The 21,864-nt window shown below is 40.2% G+C and overlaps 2 protein-coding genes and 2 non-coding genes across 6 annotated transcripts; 1 reads left to right on the top strand and 3 right to left on the bottom strand.

The window, feature by feature from the left end:
* The first annotated feature begins 43 nt into the window (after window positions 1–43).
* SRR (serine racemase) lies at window positions 44–14,650 on the top strand. Of its 3 annotated transcripts, none has more exons than XM_019755465.3 (9): window positions 44–239; window positions 3,457–3,686; window positions 7,987–8,158; window positions 9,527–9,653; window positions 9,831–9,934; window positions 10,955–11,074; window positions 11,208–11,282; window positions 11,759–11,968; window positions 12,299–14,650. In XM_019755465.3, exons 2-9 carry the CDS (start codon window positions 3,658–3,660, stop codon window positions 12,512–12,514), a joined length of 1,053 nt encoding a protein of 350 aa, XP_019611024.2. In that variant the 5' UTR covers window positions 44–239; window positions 3,457–3,657; the 3' UTR covers window positions 12,515–14,650. The 3 variants fall into 3 exon arrangements, with proteins under 3 accessions (XP_019611024.2, XP_019611029.2, XP_074177004.1); XM_074320903.2 differs by having other exon boundaries at window positions 195–556; XM_019755470.3 differs by lacking the exon at window positions 3,457–3,686 and having other exon boundaries at window positions 101–239.
* On the bottom strand, window positions 11,315–21,812 carry TSR1 (TSR1 ribosome maturation factor). The gene is made up of 15 exons (XM_019755463.3): window positions 21,664–21,812; window positions 21,373–21,476; window positions 20,836–21,055; window positions 20,586–20,720; window positions 19,770–20,194; window positions 18,843–19,002; window positions 17,916–18,073; window positions 17,453–17,649; window positions 16,580–16,742; window positions 16,125–16,235; window positions 15,256–15,388; window positions 13,836–13,952; window positions 13,326–13,466; window positions 13,150–13,224; window positions 11,315–13,026 (listed from the first exon to the last, which is right to left on the bottom strand). Exons 1-15 carry the CDS (start codon window positions 21,758–21,760, stop codon window positions 12,848–12,850), a joined length of 2,415 nt encoding a protein of 804 aa, XP_019611022.2. The 5' UTR covers window positions 21,761–21,812; the 3' UTR covers window positions 11,315–12,847.
* On the bottom strand, window positions 15,028–15,122 carry LOC141569058 (small nucleolar RNA SNORD91 family). The gene has a single exon (XR_012492452.1). It is a non-coding gene; the product is annotated as a small nucleolar RNA SNORD91 family (small nucleolar RNA).
* Window positions 15,885–15,979, bottom strand: LOC141569057 (small nucleolar RNA SNORD91 family). Its single transcript, XR_012492451.1, has one exon. It is a non-coding gene; the product is annotated as a small nucleolar RNA SNORD91 family (small nucleolar RNA).
* Window positions 21,813–21,864: the final 52 nt, after the last annotated feature.

Raw genomic sequence — 21,864 nt, 5'->3', positions numbered from 1 at the left:
CGACGGACGGGCGGCGCGCGCGCTCACCCACCTCCCACTCTTTTCCCCGCCCCCTCTCGCCCTCCTCCCCAAACGACGGTGGCCGCGCTGGGAGGAAAAGCGCCGAACGCACGTTCAGCCGCTAGAGAGAGGAAGAGCCGGGACGCGAGCCTGGGCGGGGACGGCGGGCGCCGCGCGTGCGCAGAGGTGTGATCGGGGGAAGGTGAGCTGCAGCTGGAGTTGGAGGCGCGGCGCCTGAGGTGAGGTGAGGCCAGGCCAGGCCAGGCCAGGCCAGGCCGGCGTTGGCGGTGATGGCTGATGTTGCTGCTGTGGTAGCCATCGAGGACGCTGGTGCTGGTCTGGGGCTCGGGTTGACCGAGACACCCCACAGTCCGGCCCCCTCCACTCGTTTTAGGCCAGGATCTCCCGCCACAGGCCCAAACTAGTGCCCCAGGCTTTTACTTTGGGACCTTAAAGATCTTGTGAGAGTAATTATTATCCCCATTTTTTTTTTTTTTAAGAAGAGGAAACTGAATCCCAGAGAATTGTAGTAAATTACTTAGGATGACACAAGTTGGTAAGAACCATAGTATCAGTCTTTTCCTTTATGGCAAAGTACATCCCCGAGCCTCACGACTTTTTCTTTAAAAAAATAGTGTACTTGGCTCTTACTGAGGGAGGCGGGGGTGTGGAAGTAAATCAGGAGGTATTATAAGTCGATTTGTGTATTCTTGGAAAAATTACTTATTTGGATTACAGGTTGATTTTTTTTCATCCTTGAAATGTAACTCGATCAAAAGACTGGTACTTTTAACTTTTTGTTCAGAAGCCCCTGTTCAGAGCTGTGGTGAAACTCCCTCCCCCAAGTCTGCTTCCCTCTGCCTGTTGCTCCTTCCCAATCCCATATAGTCTATTGAACCTCAACACCATCAAAGAATAGTTACAAATTATTCCTTAGACTGGGCCTAAAAGATTTGAACAATCTCTGTGACAGAACTCATTCAGTTCCTATTATGTGACAGACACTTCCGCCACCAGAAGGTTAAACAGATGGAGAAAGTCAGTAGATACATGAAAAGATTCAGTGGGTCAGAAGAAGGGGAATAATTTGAGCGGTGGGAGCAAATGGCAATCTTTAAGACAGATATGAAAGAAATAGGAAGAAATGTTCAAAACTAATTTGTTTTCACATTGAAGTTGGAGAGGACGTTGCATCAATGTTTTTTAAAGATGGAAAAATAATCTAAAGAAAACTTTCTTAAACAGGAAAAGCATGATTGCCAAATTAATGCAACAGTGCCAGTGAACTGCAGGTGAGATATGCCAAAAGAATAAACCAGCTCAAGAAAATTGAGCAGAACTCAGAGGGAAAATATAATAGATAAAAACTGTTAAAGATGAGGATAGAAGACATGGAGAATGGATCCAGAAAATAATAATCAAATATGAACTCCAGAAGGTGGTAACAGAATTGACTCAGGAGGAGCAATAATCAAAGAAATAATAGAAGAAAATTTACTAAGCTGGTGGAAAATTTTGAATTTAAGATTTCAATTCAACCCTCAGATTTAAAGGGCTCATGAAATATCAGGTAAAAATAAATGAAAAGCCAACCATATTTAGAAGTGTATCACAATGAACACTTCTGAGTTTAAAAAATTAAAATAATGTTGACATGGAACAGTCTTCAATATGTTGAATTTTGTATTTAAAGTCAGTTGTGGGACAGTATATAAAGTATGGTTCTATATGAAAACAGCAAAACTGTCTACTGTATATGTAAATTTCTATGTAAATACATCAGAAAAGGTGTGGAAGAATACATATCAAACTTTTAAAGTGGTTATCTTTGGAGAAGAGTGGCTTTAATAGTAGAGAGTGAAAGGTCTATATACTTCTATAATGTTTTACATACTTACGGTAGGGATTTGGTCACATATTATGTGAGTAATCCAAAAAACAACAAAGCAAATTTCGATAATGGGGGAGGGAGGAATTCAATTTCTAAAACCAAAAATTGCTGAGCACAAAGTAATAAAACTAGAAATGAATAACCACAAATTAAACAAAAAATTCTAACCACTTGGAAATTTTTAAAAAACACCAATTTAAAAAAACTCATGGGTTGGGGTGGCTGGTTGGCTCAGTTGGTTAGATCGCAGTGCTCATAACACCAGCATCGCTGGTTTGATTCCCACATGGGCCAGTGAGCTGTGCCCTCCACCAATAGATTGAAAACAACACCTCCACAACTAGATTGAAAAAAAACCCCACAAAAAAACGACTTGACTTGGAGCTGAGCTGCGCCCTCCACAACTAGATTGCGGGGAAAAAACAATGATTTGATTTGGAGGTGATGGGTCCTGGAAAAACACACTGTTCCCAATATTCCTCAATAAAAATTAAAAAACAAAAAACCCATGGGTCAAAAAAGTAAACAAAACTAAGATGATGGATTCTTTAGAAATTAAGATTAATGAAAATATTGCACATAAAACCTATGGTATATTATTAAAGCAGTACTCAGAGGAAAATCTGTAGCCTTAGATGCTTTTATTATTAATTTAAAAATGAAAATTCAACAAGGATAGAAAAAGAAAAGAAAAATAGAAGAAATAAAGATAAAATCAGAAATTAATAAGGGAGGGGTAGACAGCTCGATTGGTTAGAGCGTGGTGCTAATAACACCAAGGTTGCCTGTTCAATCCCCACATGGGCCACTGTGAGCTGCGCCCTCCTTAAATAATTATATATATATAAAATTTTTAAAAAATAAGGGGAAGAGAACTACTTGATAAACTGAGCTCATTCTTCAGAAATAAAATAGACATGAAAGTAAACCCATTTCTGGCAAAAAAACTAAAGGACATCCTCTGGGATGTCTCATAATTCAAACTTAGCTCTTCAGGTCTCTGATTTTCCCCTAAAATACTTGTTTGTCTTCAAATTATACCGCCATCTAAGTCAACACCCAGGAGTTATCCACGACATTTCATCTTTCTTCATATTCAGTATCAGGGTATGTCTCTTCTATTTCTAGTTGACATGGAATTCATCACCTGAACATTCTCTGCTTCCTTTTCTCTTGAAAACTGCCCCTCACTCTCACTCAGAAGTACTTTTTTGTGTGTCTTTCTCTTTCCTTTTTACCTTCTTTCTTTCCTCCGTCACTCCCTTCGATTGCTCCTATTTTTCCTTCAGGTGCAGAGATTTGAGAAATCATACTATTTGGTTCACATTATCATCAACAGGGCCTTTCTCATTTTATCTTTTCCCTCATTCCAGTTCCCACTCATGTTCCTACCCTCCCTGGTTAGGTCGCCACGTTTGAAGTACGTCCTTGGATATACATTTATGTTTGAATAATACATAGTTTTGTGTATGTATATGTTTTAAATGTACATAATCGATATTGTGTGATAGAAATCACTCTGTTTCTTTTTCATGTTTCTACAAATACTTCTGTCTATTGCATAGTATTGTCTTAAATGACCTCATACCCTTGGCCACTGGTCCTGGGCCAAGATGGGCCAATCACAGTCCTTACCCAGAACTTTTGAACTGAAACTAAGAAAGAAAATCCCTCTCCAATGTGCAAGCTATAAAATGTAAAACACAGGAGCTGTCAGCAGCCATGCGTCCTGCCACGTGGAACCAGCTGGTCTGCAATGAAAAAGAATGAAGCTGACATGCAGAAAGCAACAGAGGTGAGAAACAATGAGAGTCTCGGAAAATCTCAAGTTCCTGGTTCCAACTGTTCCTGAAGCTCCATATTCTGCCCCTCCCCATGGTTCAACTTTTCCTTTGATTCCATGAGCCAGTAAATCTCACCACCTCCATCTTATTTATGCCTTAGCCAGTTCAGATTGGGGTTCTATCACTTCAAGAGAACTAACTAATTATAATCTCCAAAATGTAACTAACTCTTCCTGTTTTATTTTTAAATTGTGGTAAAATACATATAACATGAACTCATAACCATTTTAAGTGTACAGTTCGATAGTGCACATTTACATTGTACAATCAATCTCCAGAACTCTTTTTGTCTTACAAAATGAAGCTATACCTTTTAAACACCTTCCCTTTTTCCACATCTACCCAGGATCTGGCAACCCCCATTCTACTTTCTATGAATTTGACTACTCTAGGTACCTCACATAAGTGTAATCATTAAGTATTTGTCTTTCTGTGACTGGCTTATTTCACTTAGCATAGTATCACTAAGATTCATCCATGTTGTAGCATGTGTCAAAATTCTCTTCTTTTAAGGATAATATTCCATTGTAAGTATATACCAGATTTTGTTTATCCATTCATCTGTCACTAGCTATTTGGGTTGCTTCCACCTTTTGGCTATTGTAAATAATGCTGCTACATAGGTATACAAATATGTCTTTGAATCATTTTGGGTATATACCTAGAACTGAAATTGCTAGATCATACGATAATACTACATTTAATTTTTTGAGGAACTACCATACTGTTTTCCATTAACAACTGCACCATTTTACATTTCCATCAATAGTGTACAAGGACTCCAGTTTCTCCACATCCTTGCCAACACTTATTTTCTGGGTTTTTTTGGTTTGTTTTTTTTAAACTAGTCATTCTAATAGATGTAAGGTGGTATCTCATTGTGGTTTTGATTTGCATTTCCCTAATAATTAGTGATATTGAGCATCTTTTCATGTGCTTGTTGGCCATTTGTATATTTTTAGAGAAATATCTATTCAAGTTCTTTACCCATGCTTTAAGTCAGATTTGTTTTTCCAAAATGTATCTTGAATGATTTTTTCTACCTCCACTTTCACCATCCAAGCCACTTGTCTTTCATGTGGACAACTGTAATACTTCTTAACTGAATTCCCTGATTCCACTCTTATTTCTTTACTTTTCATTCACAATGTAGCCAGGTGATTTTCTGAAAACATGAATTCTAACATGTCATTCACCTGCTCAAAATTCTCCAGTGATATTCCACTGCTCTTAAGAAAAAAAATGAATCATGGTCCCTTATGATTTTAGACCCTGCCAACTTCACCCTCATTTTTTACCACACTCCCCTTTGATCACTATTTTCAGATATATTGCCCTTCTTTCAGTTCCTGGAATATGCTAACATCTTTTCCTCCTGAAGGCTTTCACACATTCTCTCTACCTGAAACACTTTTCCCCCCTCTGCTCATTCGTCTTAAGCTGTGGGTCATAACTTAAATTTCACTTCTCCATGGAGGGCCTTCCCTGATCTAAATAAGGCCCCCATTATAGTATCCTATCATAACACACTTCCCTAATCATAACACACCTATCACTATTTGTAAGAATGTATTTATTTTTGGATTACTTATTATACATCTCTCCACTAGATTATAAGCTTTGAGAGCAAGGACAAGACTTTTTCTAACATTATATCCCCAGACCAAACAGTATCTAACACATAGAAGGTGCTCAATATTTCATGATTGAATAAATGAATGAATACCACAGATAGGAAGAATACTTAGAAACATTAATATGTATAATATACTACTAAATTTGAAATTTGAAATTAGGTGATTTTGCCAAAAAATAAAAGTTATTGAAATTGAGGAGAAGGTGGCAAATCCACATTAAACAAATAACTGAAGTCACTGAAAAAGTTACCAAAGGAATATTTATAAGGTAAAGACAAATTTATTTGGAGATAGCGTGATTATTTGGAGAGTAAACTGTAAAACTATTAGATCTAACAAGGTAATCTAGTACCCTATTACATGATAAATATACAAAAATCAATAGCTTTCATATACATTGTCAGTAAGCAGTGTAAAAATCTAAGGAAAGAAATATCTTAAAAACAACAAAAATATATTGTACTTTGGCATAATAATGTCTCTATATAGGATACAAACTATGAAAACTTTACTGAGAAACCTAAAACAAGAAGACTTTACTAAACTGAAATACACCCATGTTCATGGATAGGAAGACTGACTATTTTTAAATGTCAATTATGCCCCCAATTCATTTCTAAATTTTACAGTGGAATTTCCTGCAAACTTGATAAAGAATTTCTAAAGTTCCTTTGAAAGAATTTATGTGAGAAAAGCCAATACATTTTAGAAAAAGTAATCGGGGAAGAACATTAATGAACAACTGGAAAAAGAATTGGCACTCTGATCAATGTAACAAAATAAGAAGTCCAGAAAAGCCCCAAGCATTAATAGAAATTTAATTTTTGATAAATGTGGCATTTCAGAGGAAAAGGATGATTCGATTAGTAAACAGTGTGTCAAAGATTCATTAAAGAATAAGTGGCCAATAACTATACAGAAAAAATGTTCAATCACTATTAAAGAAATGTAAATTCAAACTACCAGACGTTTCATTAAATTGACAGATAAAAATGATACAGCAAAGGGGAAGGAAAATGGACATTCCTTAGAAACTGCTGTTGAGAGTGTAAATTGGAGTAATCTACAACTCTTCTGGAGATCAGTTTGGCAGTGGCTAGCAAATGTCTTAGCAGTGTGCATGACTTTTGATGCAAAACTGCCATTGGTGGAATCTACCCAAAGCATGTATGTAGATACCCAAAGATCTTGCAATAAAGCTGTTCATTACATCATTATTTGAGACAAAAAAAAAAAAATCTCAATGTTCAACAAAGTTATATGTAAAACTAGTATTTTTGTAAAAAATATTAAACCATTTTAAAAATTGTATAACTATACCTATTGATAAGCAAAAATTCTGAAAGAATCTTTGAAAAGTATATTTATACTTTCTAGTCTGAAAAAAGCATGTTACCAAACCTGTCAAAGTTTTGTGTGCATATACCGGGGTGCCAAAAAAAATGTATACAAGTGGACACTGGTCAACATGGCTTAAGCAGTGGTTCGCCGTTATCGGAAGTGTCTAGATGCTGATGGTAACCACTTTGAGCACCTCTTGTAATTGCAGAAGTCAAACGTGACTAGGATTCATCTTTTGTTATTGGTATTCATTATTACAATTCGAATTTTTTCCTTTCTTAAAATGTGTATACATTTTTTTGGCACCCTCTGTATAGGTGGTCCTGAAAAGATAAACACCAGAGCTTAGATAGCAGTCATCTTGGGGAGAAAGCAGATTAAATTCTGTTTTTCTGTTGAACATGAATTGTTATTAATAAGGAAAAGTAAAGAGAAACTTCATGTTTAAATGCTACAATAAAAATAATGAAAAATGGAAGCATAATGCAGTTATTGAAAATTATAATTATGAAAACTTTGAAGAAACTGGGCTAAATGGAGTAGGAGTAAACAAAATGTTATCTTTGCTTTGATTTTAACTGTCATGTATATTGAAAGACAGAAGGAAATATAGAAAATGAACAATTCATTAAGATGGTAGGATTGTAGACAATTTTCCCCCCATTAAATAATTTTTTTAAATAAAAATTTATAGCAGATTTTTAACCTAGTTTATTACAATAATGGAAATGTAGAGACCAGTGGCAGTCGAGGGATGGATGGTATGGGTGAGGGGTGGGTTTTAAGCTTTCCATAATCACCACCAATTCCTATAAAGCTTCACCAGGAAAAATCTTACATTTACTATAAAACTCAGCTTCAAGACAAGTTCCCTTCTGTACAAAGATTCTGGAGCCCTGGTAATGGAGACATTTCCCATAATAACACAAGCCCCAGTTCTGTTTTCCTGTGTTGTGCATTTTCTTTAAAGATTTTTTTTTTTTTTTTTTGAGTAAGGCTTACAGCAAAATTGATGGAAAGGTACAGAGATTTACCAAAATTTTCCTGTCCCCCACACATGCACAGCCTCTCCCATTATCAACATCTCCCACCAGAATGGTACGTGTTACAACTAAACCTTCATTGACACATTACCACCCAAAGTCCATAGTTTACATTATGGTTCACTCTTAGTGTATATTCCATGGGTCTGTGTTACGCATTTTCAAAATATGTTCATTGAACACATTGTCTCGGACTTTACTTTGACGCCTTTTTTATTCCTGGGTTTCAGAACCATGTGTGCTCAGTACTGCATCTCCTTTGCTGATGTTGAAAAGGCTCATAACAACATTCAAGATTTTATCCACCTCACACCAGTGCTAACAAGCTCCATTTTGAATCAAGTAACAGGGCGTAATCTTTTCTTCAAATGTGAACTCTTCCAGAAAACTGGATCTTTTAAGGTAACAATCCTTCTTGAGTGTTATATATCTTTTCAAACCCCTTTCACATATAAATGTATTTGATTTCCTGACTACCCAGGGTGAGGTAGGTAAAATTAGTATCTTTTCATAGCTGAGGACCTTTTCCTTTGATCAAATCCTGGTTCCTTCGAGCCACTTTTACACAATCTCAAAATTCCTTATAATTAGGGTGATGATATAATTTACTGTCCAAACTAGGTCATGTTTTAGAATGAAAAGAGACAATAGAAACCACCCTGTACTGTTGCAATGCAAAAATGGGCAAGTGTGATCATCTTGTATAACCAAAGGATTCACTTTGTGTGAATTTGCTAGTCATTGATACTTTATTATGAATATAAAAGGCCTAAGCCTAGCTAAATCCTCATAATCTTTTTCTACAAAATATGTCAGTGCCTTTCCTATGCAAATAGCCTTCTGTATGTTGATTCATTACCAGAATTTTCTGACCATTTGTTGAGCTTTAAGATCCTTTCAGGTAAGAATCTGAAAGATGCATTTAGTATTGTTGACTGAGTTATTAGTATCTAAGTAAATTTAAGATTGTAAGAATCTACCTTTTTCCCTGCCCATTCACTGAGAGCTTTTATATTAAAACAAAACAAAAAAATTCTCCATTCTTTTGCCCTTTGCTTCAGTCATGGTTTACATCACACATCAAGCACTTTCACTAACTATACGAGGCATATATACAGTAGGCCTTGCCCTGTATCCATACTTGCAGGGTAAGACAGGCTGGTCAACAAAAAGGTTTATGAGAAGTATCTTAAGAAAGAGACATACAAAGTCCCATGGAAGAATAAAGAATGAAGTGACTAATTTTGCCTGGGAGATCAAGAAAGTTGAACCAGACGATGTTCCAAGTTTTACAGGATGAGTGCGTGTAGCCACTCAGGGAATTGGGGGGAAAGAACTACAGGTAGAGGTATGAGCATGCTCAGGGGTGTGAGCTAAACTGGTAGGAGGCAAACTAGAAGCAATTTATGATGGCTACAACAGTGACAGAGGCAGTAGATAATGTTGAAAGGCTGCAACTTATAAGGAATTTGTACTTATGACAAAAGGCAAAGAAACAACATTTGTTTTTAAAAGATCACCTTCATAAACTAGTGGAAATATTAGATGAGAATGATCTGTGAGGTAGGATCTGTGAGGTTTGATAACACACAAGTTGAGAAATGAGGCCTCATTAAGGTAGTGACAAAGAAGACACACGAGATATTTAGGAGGTAGAATCGGTAAGATTTAGTAATGGGCTGGATGTGCAGTGTTATGAAGAGAAAATCTAGAAAAGTTTGTTTTGGAAAAAACTTTTAAATACACAAATTCACCATCCCTCTTTTCCAGATTCGTGGTGTCATCAACGCAATCCGAGGCTTGATGCCGACCACTTCCGAAGAGAAGCCCAAAGCCGTTGTTACTCACAGCAGTGGAAACCATGGCCAGGCTCTTGCCTATGCTGCCAAATTGGAAGGTACTTGGTTAATTTCTTAGGGTACTGGGTAGGATCATTAGAGTGGAAAAGTATCCTTACTTTCACTGAGATTGGTAATAGCTGTGGGAAATAAACTATCTGATTACAAGCAACTGAATATAGAAATTTCTATCCTAAATTCTCATGATTTGTACTAAATGTGTTTCTCCATCTCAGGGATTCCTGCTTATATTGTGGTGCCCCAAACAGCTCCCAACTGTAAAAAATTGGCAATACAAGCCTATGGAGCCTCTATAGTGTACAGTGAACAGAGTGATGAGGTAAGGGAGAGAGCAATATTCCAACCTTTTCTGTCTACACTCACTCAGATAATCTCATTAATCTCATAGTTTAAAATATCACCTATACTCTAACTCTAGCCTTGACCTTTGCACTTAACCCAGATTTGTAGATCCAATGGATACCCAATATTCCCACCTGGATGTCTTAATAGGCATCTCAAACTTACTATGTCCAAAACCAAACTCCTGATCTTATTTCCCCTATACTAATCCTCTTCCAGTCTTCCCCATCTCAGTAAATGGCAACTTTTATCCTAGTTGCTCAAGAAGAATTTTGGAGCCATCTTGATAACTTTTGCACCCCACATCCAAATCTTAGTCCTACTTTCAAAATATTTCCATAATCCAACTACTTGTAACAGCCTCTACCATTCAAACCAACATCAGTTGTCACCTAGATTCAGTAGCCTCCTGACTGGTCTCTGCTTCCACCCTTTCCCCACTGGTCTGTTTTCAAAGAGCAACCAGAGCTATCCACTTGTCTCGTCGGCTCAAAATCCTCCAAGGATTTCCCATCTCATACACTTGTGGAACCAAAGTTCCAGTATTTGAGACCTAGATGAACTGGTCCATTCCTATCCTTCTGACATCATCTCCATTATTCTCCTTCAAACACGCCACGCTAACCACACTAAGCAGCTTCTCAGAAAGGCCAAACACTCTTACACTGTAGTCTTTGCACTTAGAATTACTCTTTCCCTGGAATATTTTGGAGGTTGGACTGATTCAAATCTATTAAAATGTTACTTTATCAGAGGCCCTTCCTATGTACCCTATATAAATTTTCTTCATAGCACTTAAACACAACATATATTTACTTACTTTATTCTACCCCTCCCCACGTTATAACATAACTCCCTTGAGCACAGGGACTGTTTTGTTCAGTTATAGCCCCAGTGCGCAGTCTCAAAAAAGTAATTGGTCAATAAAGTGTTAAATGACTGAGTCTAACTTGTTGGCAACTCTGTTAAATACAGATAAAGTACATTATTCTTTCAGTCCAGAGAAAATGTTACCAGAAGAATTATGGAAGAAACGGAAGGCATCATGGTACATCCCAACCAGGAGCCTGCAGTGATAGCTGGGCAAGGGACCATCGCCATGGAAGTGCTAAACCAGGTAAAAAGGCCTACTCAGTTCTTGTTGAGCTACCGGTAAACCTGATGTTTATCTATAGAGTCAACTATTTTGTATGTGTATATAAAACTGGTTATTATGGGTCTCTTTATACTTTATATTCTTTCTCCCAAAGGTTCCCTTGGTAGACGCACTGGTGGTACCTGTAGGAGGAGGAGGAATGGTTGCTGGAATAGCAATCACAGTTAAGGTGAGAAAACAGCTTCTGGAGGATTCCCCCACTTCAGCATAGAGGACTTTATTTTACATCATAGTACATTGTAGTACTTGTTCAACATTCCCCCCAAATTGCTCTTCCTTCCCATCGTTCCTTGACACTTGAGATGGAAGGCCCTTCTCTGCCTCACTACCCTTTTCTTAATTTGCCAACTTTACAGCACAGAAACAGTTACAGTGAGTGGCACCCTCACAGTTCTTTCCCTGAATTCCATCTCACCAACCTACTATCTAAGTCAGGGGCTACTCTTTTCCCAAGTTACCAAGAGAACCAAATGTGATCGAGGCAACTAAAGGCCAGTATTGGGCATACAATGTAAAGTGCTTTAAGGTCATATTTTCATTACATCACAGAGAAGGCTCTTACTTGGGCAGAAAAGTGTATTTTACTGCAGGCTTGCAGGCAAAAGCTGTGGTTAGTGGTAAGGTGTCTAATATTCCTCTTCCCAGGCTCTGAGACCCAGTGTGAAGGTGTATGCTGCTGAACCCTTGAATGCAGATGACTGCTACCAGTCCAAACTGAAAGGGGAACTAACCCCCAACCCCTATCCTCCAGAAACCATAGCAGATGGTGTCAGATCCAGCATTGGCTTAAACACCTGGCCTATTATAAGGGACCTCGTAGATGATGTCTTCACTGTCACAGAGGATGAAATTAAGGTGAGACTCCAACGGGAAAGAAAATAACAAAAAGAATGGAACAACTTTTTAGGCAAAAGAAAATGAAGTAGCAACTCATCCACTGGGAATTGACTAGGTGACTTCATGACATGTGGGAGGGTGTCCTAGATATTAGGACAACCCTCTCAATAGAAGCAGAGTTAGGTTAAAAAAAAAAAAAGCTCTACTCTTCACTGGCAAGCATATATGTATGTGTATATATATTATATATACACATACCTCATTTGGTCTTTAATTGTGAAGGCCAACCAACTAGGCTCTTTCCCCTTTTCCCATTTCACTAACTGTTACTCCCTTCTATACCAACAGTATGCAACCCAGTTGGTGTGGGAGAGGATGAAACTGCTTATTGAACCTACAGCTGGTGTTGGAGTGGCTGCTGTGCTGTCTCAGCATTTTCAAAGAGTTTCCCCAGAAGTAAAGAACATTTGTATTGTGCTCAGTGGTGGAAATGTAGACTTAACCTCTGTAACTTGGATGAAGCAGGCTGAAAGGCCAGCTCCTTATCAGTCTGTTTCTGTTTAATTTATGCATAAGAAAGAAGAGGGATTCAGTGTCTCTAGACACTTGGGAATTTTGTTTCCTTGTCACTGTCAACTTCCTATCTTACTCTTCAACAGTTTTCAAAATCCTAATGGAAAGTGGATATTTCAATAAGATTTAGTAGTTTTTTGGACTAAGTGGCAATAGAAAAACATCCATACTTAACTGAGACACCTTGTCAAGGACAAGAAAAAACCTTTTGCAGAAAGGGGCAGCAGACCTCTAGGCTCAACACAAACTTTGCCCAATTGCTACCTGTAGGTTCCCATCCTCGAGTGCTAATGAGTAGCAATGAGATGGAATCTATTAAATCCATTACTCTGTGTCCACTTCAGGGACCGTTGAAGAAATCTCACTTTTCACCCAAGGTACCGGTTCTGGTACATATGGATCATAAGTCCATTTGGGGAAAACTCGTTTATAGAGGTTCATCAGTACTGTGTCTTGCGATTTTAGCTTCCCATCAAAACTGCATTTCATATGGCCATGAGTACCTAGAAAGAAAACACAGCAAGTTTGTCAAATTGAAACAGAATTTGAGCCGTGGTCTTCTACCCCCGTAGATTTAGTAGCACTGGGGAAGTCCAGACAAGGTTCCAAACAGCACGTTCTCTTACCTAAAGGCTCCTTGATGTGTCCTCTGCGGCCCCACTTTGTTCGCAGTTCCACTGGTTTAAACCACAGCACATCCTCTTAGAATGAAACACACAGACCAAGATGAAATATTTCCCCACAAAATGTAAACCCAACCTTCACCCCACAAAGGCGATCAGGTCCCATCCTTCACACCTACCTCTACTGAAGAACATGTAACGCACTACTGCCATCTTAGTAAAAATTTTGAAAGGATGACCACTCAGAACAACTCTCTTGATGACCATTCTGTCCGGATCCACTGACAATAGATGGCCCGTGGCAATGAGGCTGTGCATTCCTAAAGAACAAAAGGAATCTACAGAGCCAAAGCCTTCATTTATTGTTCCAGTCCTTAAAGGAGTGGCACTATGCTGCCCTCCTGGGCCCGTAGCAAAGATTACTAAGTGCTATTCTTGCTGAGCCAGTCCCCAGAATCTATCCTAAATGCAGCAGTCTGAGCAGCCACTACCAATTAGCTGAAGTTTGCACGCAAGGTCAAATCCCATTTGTCATCCTTGCCTTAGACCCACTGTGAGGCTGAGATTGGGATGTTCTAAAAACCATCATTACCTCTTCATACCAATTTGGCTCCCAAATCTAAATACAGAAAAGTATGTTAAGACTATTAGGGACCTACAGGTCTGTTTATTTCTGTAACACAACTTACCATTGCTATTCTGTTTGAAAAGCAGCACAGATGCAGGAGGAAAAGTGATTGGGGCATATGCTGTCACCACCTGGGCCGTGTCAGCAGTCATGAATCTCTGAAATTTATGTTTATCCGCTGCCATAATGAAAGTTAAAAAATAAAAACCAAAAACATGTTGAGAAACTATAGGTAATCCAGAGACCTGTGAAAAGCTGTAGCACTGCAGCTCTTAAACCCAAGGCAACTAGTGTTTCTTTACCCCTTTAGTTCTCAAAATATTTTCCTGTCTCAATACAACTGAAAGATATAAAACCCAATCCTATAAGAGTGATTTTTTTTCCACTAGGGGCAGAATCTTGGAGCCTGGACTATATTCTGCGTTTAAAAAAGTTCTCCAGGTGATTCTGATACCCATCACCCCTACCTCCTCTGAGAATCAGTGCTTTATAGAGAATATGCCCACTAAATCAATAGCTCTTAGTCTTGAGCGAGTATTGGCAAACATTTTCTATAAAGGGCCAGAGAGTAAATATTTTAGGCTTTGTGGCCATACAGTCTGTTCCAATTACTCAACTGTCACTGTAGTACAAAAACAGCCATTGATAATACATTAAAAAAAAAAAAAAGTACAACTGTGTTCCAATAAAACGTTAGCAAAAACAAGTAGTGGCAAAGATTTGGTCCCTGGGCCATACTCTGCTGACCTCTGATCATGGGGACTATCTGCAGCTTGTGTTTTTACCTTTGATGAAACTCTCCTCCTTTTTTAATACTGTACTTATAGGGAAATAAAATGTTTTAAGGGAAAGAAAAGTTAATCCCTCATTCAGACAGCATGGCTGGTGTCTGAATTATCCCGAGCACCCATTAATACTTCCTTCATCGTCTTCCTCTGGCCGTTGCTGAGAGCTGAAAAGTGTCTGGGTGATGTTCAGAAGCCCCCAAGTTAGTACAAAACGTATTCCCACTTCTAATGTGTAGGAATACAGTAACTTTTGCCACAAAAGTGTCCCTGGTCACCACTCTCCAAACTCATCCAGTGTCAACATGTCAGAAGCCACACATCTCTGCTCTATCCAACTGTAGGCTACCCCTACCCTTCAGCAATGCTACCACTGGCACGTCAGATGCTAAGAGTGTCACACTTTGACACATCATTTTTATAAAGCTGCTAACTCCAATTCAAAACCTACTCTGGAACCCATACACATGGCAGAGGAGCCTCAGCACCACACGGGGGCTGCATCCCTGGGATGCTTCAGACAGGTTCAGACATTTGGAATAAATACATCATTGGTTCCTAAATCGGAATTCTGAAAATGCCTAACTCAGGGACCTAGAGTTTGAAATTGTGTACTCTGCGCTTCCCCACCAAAAGTCACAGTTCCCCAAAAGACAGTAAGATGAACAAGAATCCAGAAGGTTCCCCACTGCTTACCTGCAGTGTGCTGAGAGAATAAAGGCGAGGCTCGGAAGCGCCTGAACCCACAGTGGAAGATCAGCTCCTCTTTAGCTTTCACAGGTTCCGTGTTGCCAGGGTGCCGGCTCACCACCATATTCAGTACTGACATCTGGGAGCCAAGTAAGAGCAAAACAGAACTGCATTATCGAGGAGTAGAAAAGCTTAACCCAAAAGAAGGCAAACCAAACTAACAGATTCAGATTCACTCTAAGAACTGCCAATGCTAACATATGGTGGAGTGTAGATGATGGGACAGTCATCCTTTACCTCCACCAACTGGCATTTGAGCCGAACACAGGCTGGTTTTCAGAGCTTTCATGTACCCTTCTATACTAGTTGACAGGCCTATGTCTAATATGCAAGAGCCTAACCTCTGCTTGATGGCCAGTGCCTTTAAGCCACTCACCCATCACTCACCTCAAAACCACACTCATTCAAGCCCCTTTTTCCTCAACCCTTACACTGCCCAAAGGCCAAAGTTCTCACACACACTCCAATCTACATGACTGCTGGGCAAGAGAAATGAGATCTACACATTGGCATAAATCCTCTTTATTTTTAAGACTGCAAGCCTTGGTTAAAATCTGGTATGACAAACATACTTATCTCAGAGAAGTCTCAGAACCACATAGAGTTTGCATCACTGAGATGCTTCAGACAGGTTCAGACATGTTGGGTAAAACCATCACTGACTTCTCTATCATCCCGATTCCTAATCCTACAGGCAGATTTTTCACATCCCAATGAGCAAAATGTCTGTCGTAAGTAAAAATTTAGATTGCCAGACAAAACTGGTTGGATTGGAAAGTTTTCTAACTCCCGTTTCCCACAACATACTAACTCACCTTCTGTTCATGAGGTAGTAAAGAAAACGCAATCAAGGGTGCTCCCCGCCTGAAGTGCTCAACCACAGACACAGGTACTGCAGAGACATGAAGTGTGACATACCAGCCAACCTGCCAGAAGAAAGCAGAAAACAAACATGCAATTACTCTTTAGGCCTCGATAACGATGAAGCATTTTTCCAACTATGTTAAAAGTCTCATACGACCCTAAAGCCAAACCTCACCCTTCAAATTTGCCTTTCACAGATGCCTCAACTACCCACATTAAACCTTCTCAGTTAATATTTCTGATACGTCTTTATTCGCAATGTCATTCTTATCACTGACTCAGTGGCTCCTCTAATTAAGCTATGGACAGCACGAAACTAAGGGACTCTTGCCAAGAGAAGGAGTAAAGGAGGGGCACCTTGGCCAGTGAAAGCAAACTGTAGAGATGGAGAAAGGAAGGCAGATACCTCTGCTCCTTCAATCTCTTTTTCCTCAATCTCTTTAAAGATGCGTTTCCTAGTATTAGTAAAGTTCTGAAACTGAAAGATCCGAGCATAATCTTGAGGAAGGTTTTCCTTAGGATCCCATGGAGATGTCCGGAAGCTCTTGAGGCCTCTGTATTTCTGAAATCTAGAATATAGGAAATTTTATAGAAGTTAATAGTTAAATTTATATGGTGCTACTTACTGTTTCACTCAAGTCAATAATATGGCTCTAACTTCAAGAACTTTTATCACTCTCTCTCAAAATAACCTAGTAGTCTAGGTCAAGACCACAGTTCAAAACAGTTTTTAACAGATACTTCAGAACCAAATCCAAGCTTCTCACTGACAAAGGACAAAGAATTTACAGTGGCTCCCTGGTGCTTACCAGGGAGTATCTTCTTAACCCGACAAACATGGTCCTCGATAAAAACCTTACGTCTCTAATATCCAACGTAAGCTCTCTGGGTTTAATCAGACTCACCTTCAGAGCAGAAATGATCATCTACACCTTCATGTTTTTATTCTTGTGGTTCTACCCCAACTCCCCAAAATCTCCAAACGTTATATACTTCAATTGAGTATTAGTTCACAGAGGAAGCATATGTTAATTAACCTTCGTTATTTCTCATTAAGTACTGTAACGTTATTAGTCTATACCACACAGTCTGGAACTTGATTATACATTCCTGTTTCCTGTACGTATGTCTTATTTTCCTGTATATTTTCCTGTATAGAATGTTAGCCCTTCAGGAGCAGGGACAATGTATTTCCCTTCTTTTGCATCACACTGATAAGGTGTGAACCACATAAGGTTTAATAAAAACATGTTGACTGATTTTAGACTTGTTAACTAACCGAATTCTAGCAGCCACGTCACGGGGGGTATCTACTTCATCTGGAAACATCTCTTCCAATCTTTCTTGTTTATATTTCTCCAACAGTTTTTCTTCAGCCTCTTCATCCACTTTCTCATCATACAGATCATCACGCACGGACTCTCCTACAGTCATAGTTTCACATTCCTCCTCTTCTTCCTCTTCACTACTCTCATCCTGTAAAACCAAGGGTTACAGTTTCAGAAGAAACCCACACCTGACTATACCCTAAAAGCCATGAAGCTAAGAATAAAATAACTTTAATGGACACCTAGTCCAAACCAGTATCAATTCTAAGAGACTCAGTTATAAAACAAGTCTCAGTCCCAGCAACTACAAAGCCATTCCTAAGAAAGTGACCACACACCCCTTGGGGTCAGGAATACACTTTGCCTTGCCTTTGGGGCTGTACACAGACGTGGCGTAAGGGTCCATTTCCTTACCTGAGATTCCGCTTCCATAAAATCCTCATGTTCTACATCATCATATTCATCTCCTTCCCCACCACTTTCGCCATCCTCATCCAAAATCCATTCAGCTTGGTAACTGGATGTTCCTTTAGGAACCTTCTTTACCACCTTGGAACTTTCCTTCAAGAAGTCTGTAAAAGCCCAAACAAGTAAATTATCAGGTTGGTGCAAAAGTAACTGTGGTTTTTTGCAATTGTTTTTAACCTTTTAAACCACAATTACTTTTGCACCAACCTAATATATACCTCCTTTCCCCTTATTTAGGTATTGTCACATAGGCAAGACACTATATACTGCTGCCAACACCGAAAACTCTAGCAGTCGCTATGAGCAAAACAGACTACTACTTCAGTTGCCTCAAAACTAGCACTACTGGGGCAGCCGGATGGCTCAGTTGGTTAAAGCGTGTGCTCTTAACAACAAAGTTGCCAGTTTGATCCCCGCCGGGATGGTGTGCTGTGATGACACCCCCACCCCCCACCCCACCCCACCCCCCGCAACTAGATTGAAAATGGCGACCGGACTTGGAGCTAAGCTGCGCCCTCCACAACTAGATTGAAGGACAACTTGACTTGGAGCTCATGGGTCCTGGGAAAAACAGTTACCCAATAAAATTTAAAAAAGAAAAAACAAAAAAAATCTAGCACTACTTAATAAACCTTGTAATGAATCCAAAGATGTTTGTTCATTAGAAAACAATAACAAGTAATTTTGAGAAATACAGCAAAACTGTGTCCAGTGTTTGCTTAATGCAAACATACAGCATTTAGGGGTGAGAGGATACAGACCTCCAAATACATCCTCATCCCACTCTACCTTATAGGTTCCTGACTGTGAGCAGCTAGACAAAATCCACAATTCCAGGCCAGGTGAATTACAAACAAGTTTGCCATTACCAACCATTTGCCTCATTCAGCTCCTCCTCAGTGGGCCAGGTTTGCTCGCCCTCCATTGGATCTGGGATAACCTCTGTCTGCAAAGATTCTTGTCTATCGGGGTCTGCTTTCATTAGGACCTTAAGGTCTTCTTCCATGTCAGTTACAGCATCCATATCACACAGCTAAAAACCAAAAGCACGTGACAGTCAAACATTAACCAAAAATCTACTAAATCTAACATAGTAAACAGAAAGATCCAGAAATAACAAACATAGTCCTCAGGTAGAAGATGAATGAAATAGAATGAAATAGAAAGCCACAACTTGTCAAGTTTTTTCAAATGGTTCTATTTCTTAGCCTTTTAACTCTACACCTCTGCTTGGCTCTTGAGGCCTCTCATAATCTGGCCTCACTCCTACCTTACTCACATCAAGCGGATTTCTTCAGGGTTCAAAGAAACCCTTTGATCCATCATTGTGCTAGCTTCATGTTGTCTCTTATCTTCTACGATAGTCTTTCACCTCTCTTCAACTCATAAATGACATCCATCTTTCTCAACTCTTGGCTCAAGTCTGATCTCTGCTGTGAAGCTTGCTAGTCTGTTTTCTCAACTTCCACAGCAGGTCTGTACCTCAACCACTTTCTCAATCTTTACTTCACAGGTGCTTGCCATTTTTTTTCTGACCTAATCGTCTGAGGAAAGAGACTGCATCTTGTGTCTTCTATAAACTCAGAGCCAATTGCTGTGTAAGACATCTACAGAATGCTGGATAAATATATAATATAGCAACATATTTGTAGTTGACTATTGCCTTACTTTGAACTAGCCCCCAGGGACCAGTGTAGTTGTCTAGGTGTGCAAAGACTACCTTCTCTGAAGTTAGTTCCCATCCTACACCAGCTTACACATGAATCTACAATACAAAGTCTTTAAAAACATCAATCTTACCTCCATTGCCATGCCTGGGTCCTTTTGGGATTTGACCACTCTAGGATTTAAGGGGAAAGGGTCCACAGGGGCATCTATCTGTTTCATCTGGAAATCGCCATGTCCAATGATATGCAGTAAGCTATTTACACTCAGAGTCTGCCCACGAACATAGCCTGAGATTTTCAAGGTGCCCACCAAGTTATTCTCTTCATTAGGCACAAAGTCAGCAGCAGAAGCAAAGAGGTAGGCCCGCCGATCTCGAAAGGCAAGATGCCGCTGCTTTTGGTTAGCCAACTGCCTGAGCAGCATCCCTGCCTCCTGTTGAGTGTCTAATTGGAGGAGTTTGTCATCAGGAAAGCGCTTCTCCACTACTTTACTTAGCTTCTTTCTGGCATCTATTTGTTTCTTCGGTGGGAGGCCAGAAATTCCCTGGATAGCTAATGCTGTGAGCAAAAGAGAAAGGGCTTCATGACCTGTTGATTCACTATAAGAAAATAACCCCTGCAAATTCACAAACAAGTTCACAATAAAAAGCTAACAGTTGTGAGCCCAAAGATCACTGGGAAATTCAACACTCAGCTACGCTAAAGAAATTTCACAGTAAAACTTCAACCCTTCTTCCTCTGGGCAAAGGATAGTACAGAAATAAAAAGGCCCCCTGCCAATTTATAAATAACGGACCAAATTTAGGCCATACATGTACAACCCACCATCAGCTGAACACAACAAGTTATATTCCCGAATCAAGCGTCAGGCACAGTGCCTGGCAAATTATACATGCAATGAATGCTATTTCACTTCCTTCATGGCCTCCAATATTCCACACACACTTACTATAGGTGGGAAGGCCCTGAGCGAAGAGGCAGGAAAGGCAGTAATCCCCGGTGCTGTCCCAGCCTTCTAGTGGATCAAGGAGGAACAGGATGGTATCAGCCACTTTAGCCAAGTCTAACACAGTGTGCAGATCCTCTGGAAATAGAAAACAAAGTCAGCAGGAAGAGGTGGTCTGCACCAGCACATTATACGAAAAAATATTACCACTATGCAAAACATAATGATAGAAAATACTGTTGTATACGCTAACCTGGCCTTGCAGATGTGAAAAACCACCGATGTTTCAAGCGGGGGCATAACAGCATAAAGCTGTGGGTGCTTCCCCAATCATTCAAGTGTACTGTTCCAGTATCCCTATCCTGAAGCCTCTGGAAGGCCTCTGGCAGGGAAATCCTGTTGTGCAGGGGCACCACCAGTACCTGATGAGGAGGGCCATCCTTGCTGCCCAGCTGCCTCTTCTCTGCAAGAACCTGAAAATAGAAAGGATCAGAGAGCATCTCAGTGTTTCAGTACTTCGTTCCAGTATTGCATTTCCAACAGTACAGATGCCCCACGCCCAGCATCTAGCAAAAAGCGACAAGTTTGTGGTGGGGATTGGGGAGTGGGCAGGAGCTCAGACCAAAGCAAAGAATGCTCTAGCATGCGTCCAGACCCGCACACCTGACATGTGCGCTCGGGTTATTCTCCATCTCCGGTCCCTTCCCAGGGTCACATTTTCTAGTTCGAGGCATTATCAGCCCAGAACGATTGTGAAGCCACACCATCCCCAATCCCTGTTCTCTCTCACCGCCTCCTTCTTCTGCTTTCGGAGCTGGCTGGCACGATGCCTCTGGTCTACTCTGCTGAGCTCCTTCCTCACCTTCTTGCTTAGGGTTTTCGGTGCTAGACGGCCTGGAGGGAGGTCAGAAAGGGCTCTTGTGCAGGGTCTCACAAGAAGGTCAAGAAAGGGGACCCCTTTTCGCCCACCTTAGAGCCTTTACGCGGCGTACAGGCCGGAGGTAGGAGCTGTGTCTGGGCATGGAGAAAAGCAGTTAAAGTCGACTAAACAGCCGTTCTTTCTCCAACCCTATCTTCTTACCCTTGCCGTCCCGCTGCGCAGACCCCCGACCCCGATGCCGCCCGCCTTTATGAGCTTTATTCTGCTGCTTGAGCGGGCCGGAGCGGTGCGCCGCCATGCTGCGACTCACGTGTACCAAGTCAACACTACTTCCGGGCTGGACCGAGCGCTTCCGGTCCCCTCTTTGGGGCGTGCCCTCCCAGTGGCGGGGCGGGGCGGGAC

This window comes from Rhinolophus sinicus, chromosome 12 (assembly GCF_057876585.1).
Source record: "Rhinolophus sinicus isolate RSI-liver-muscle chromosome 12, RSI-T2T, whole genome shotgun sequence".
In the NCBI taxonomy this organism is placed as follows: domain Eukaryota; kingdom Metazoa; phylum Chordata; class Mammalia; order Chiroptera; family Rhinolophidae; genus Rhinolophus; species Rhinolophus sinicus.
Note: the sequence above shows the minus strand (reverse complement) of the source record. Positions and strands in the feature narration are given on the sequence as shown.

Excerpts from the sequence above, each read along its gene's own strand:
- TSR1 (XM_019755463.3), bottom strand. The coding sequence starts at position 21,760 with ATGGCGGCGCACCGCTCCGGCCCGCTCAAGCAGCAGAATAAAGCTCAT. Across the intron at positions 17,650-17,915 it reads TTATGGAAGCGGAATCTCAG|GATGAGAGTAGTGAAGAGGA; the intron begins GTAAGGAAATGG and ends TTGGTTTTACAG. Across the intron at positions 13,027-13,149 it reads ACACATCAAGGAGCCTTTAG|GTACTCATGGCCATATGAAA; the intron begins GTAAGAGAACGT and ends TTTTCTTTCTAG.
- SRR (XM_019755465.3), top strand. The coding sequence starts at position 3,658 with ATGAAGCTGACATGCAGAAAGCAACAGAG. Across the intron at positions 3,687-7,986 it reads ACATGCAGAAAGCAACAGAG|AACCATGTGTGCTCAGTACT; the intron begins GTGAGAAACAAT and ends CCTGGGTTTCAG. Across the intron at positions 9,935-10,954 it reads ACAGTGAACAGAGTGATGAG|TCCAGAGAAAATGTTACCAG; the intron begins GTAAGGGAGAGA and ends TTATTCTTTCAG.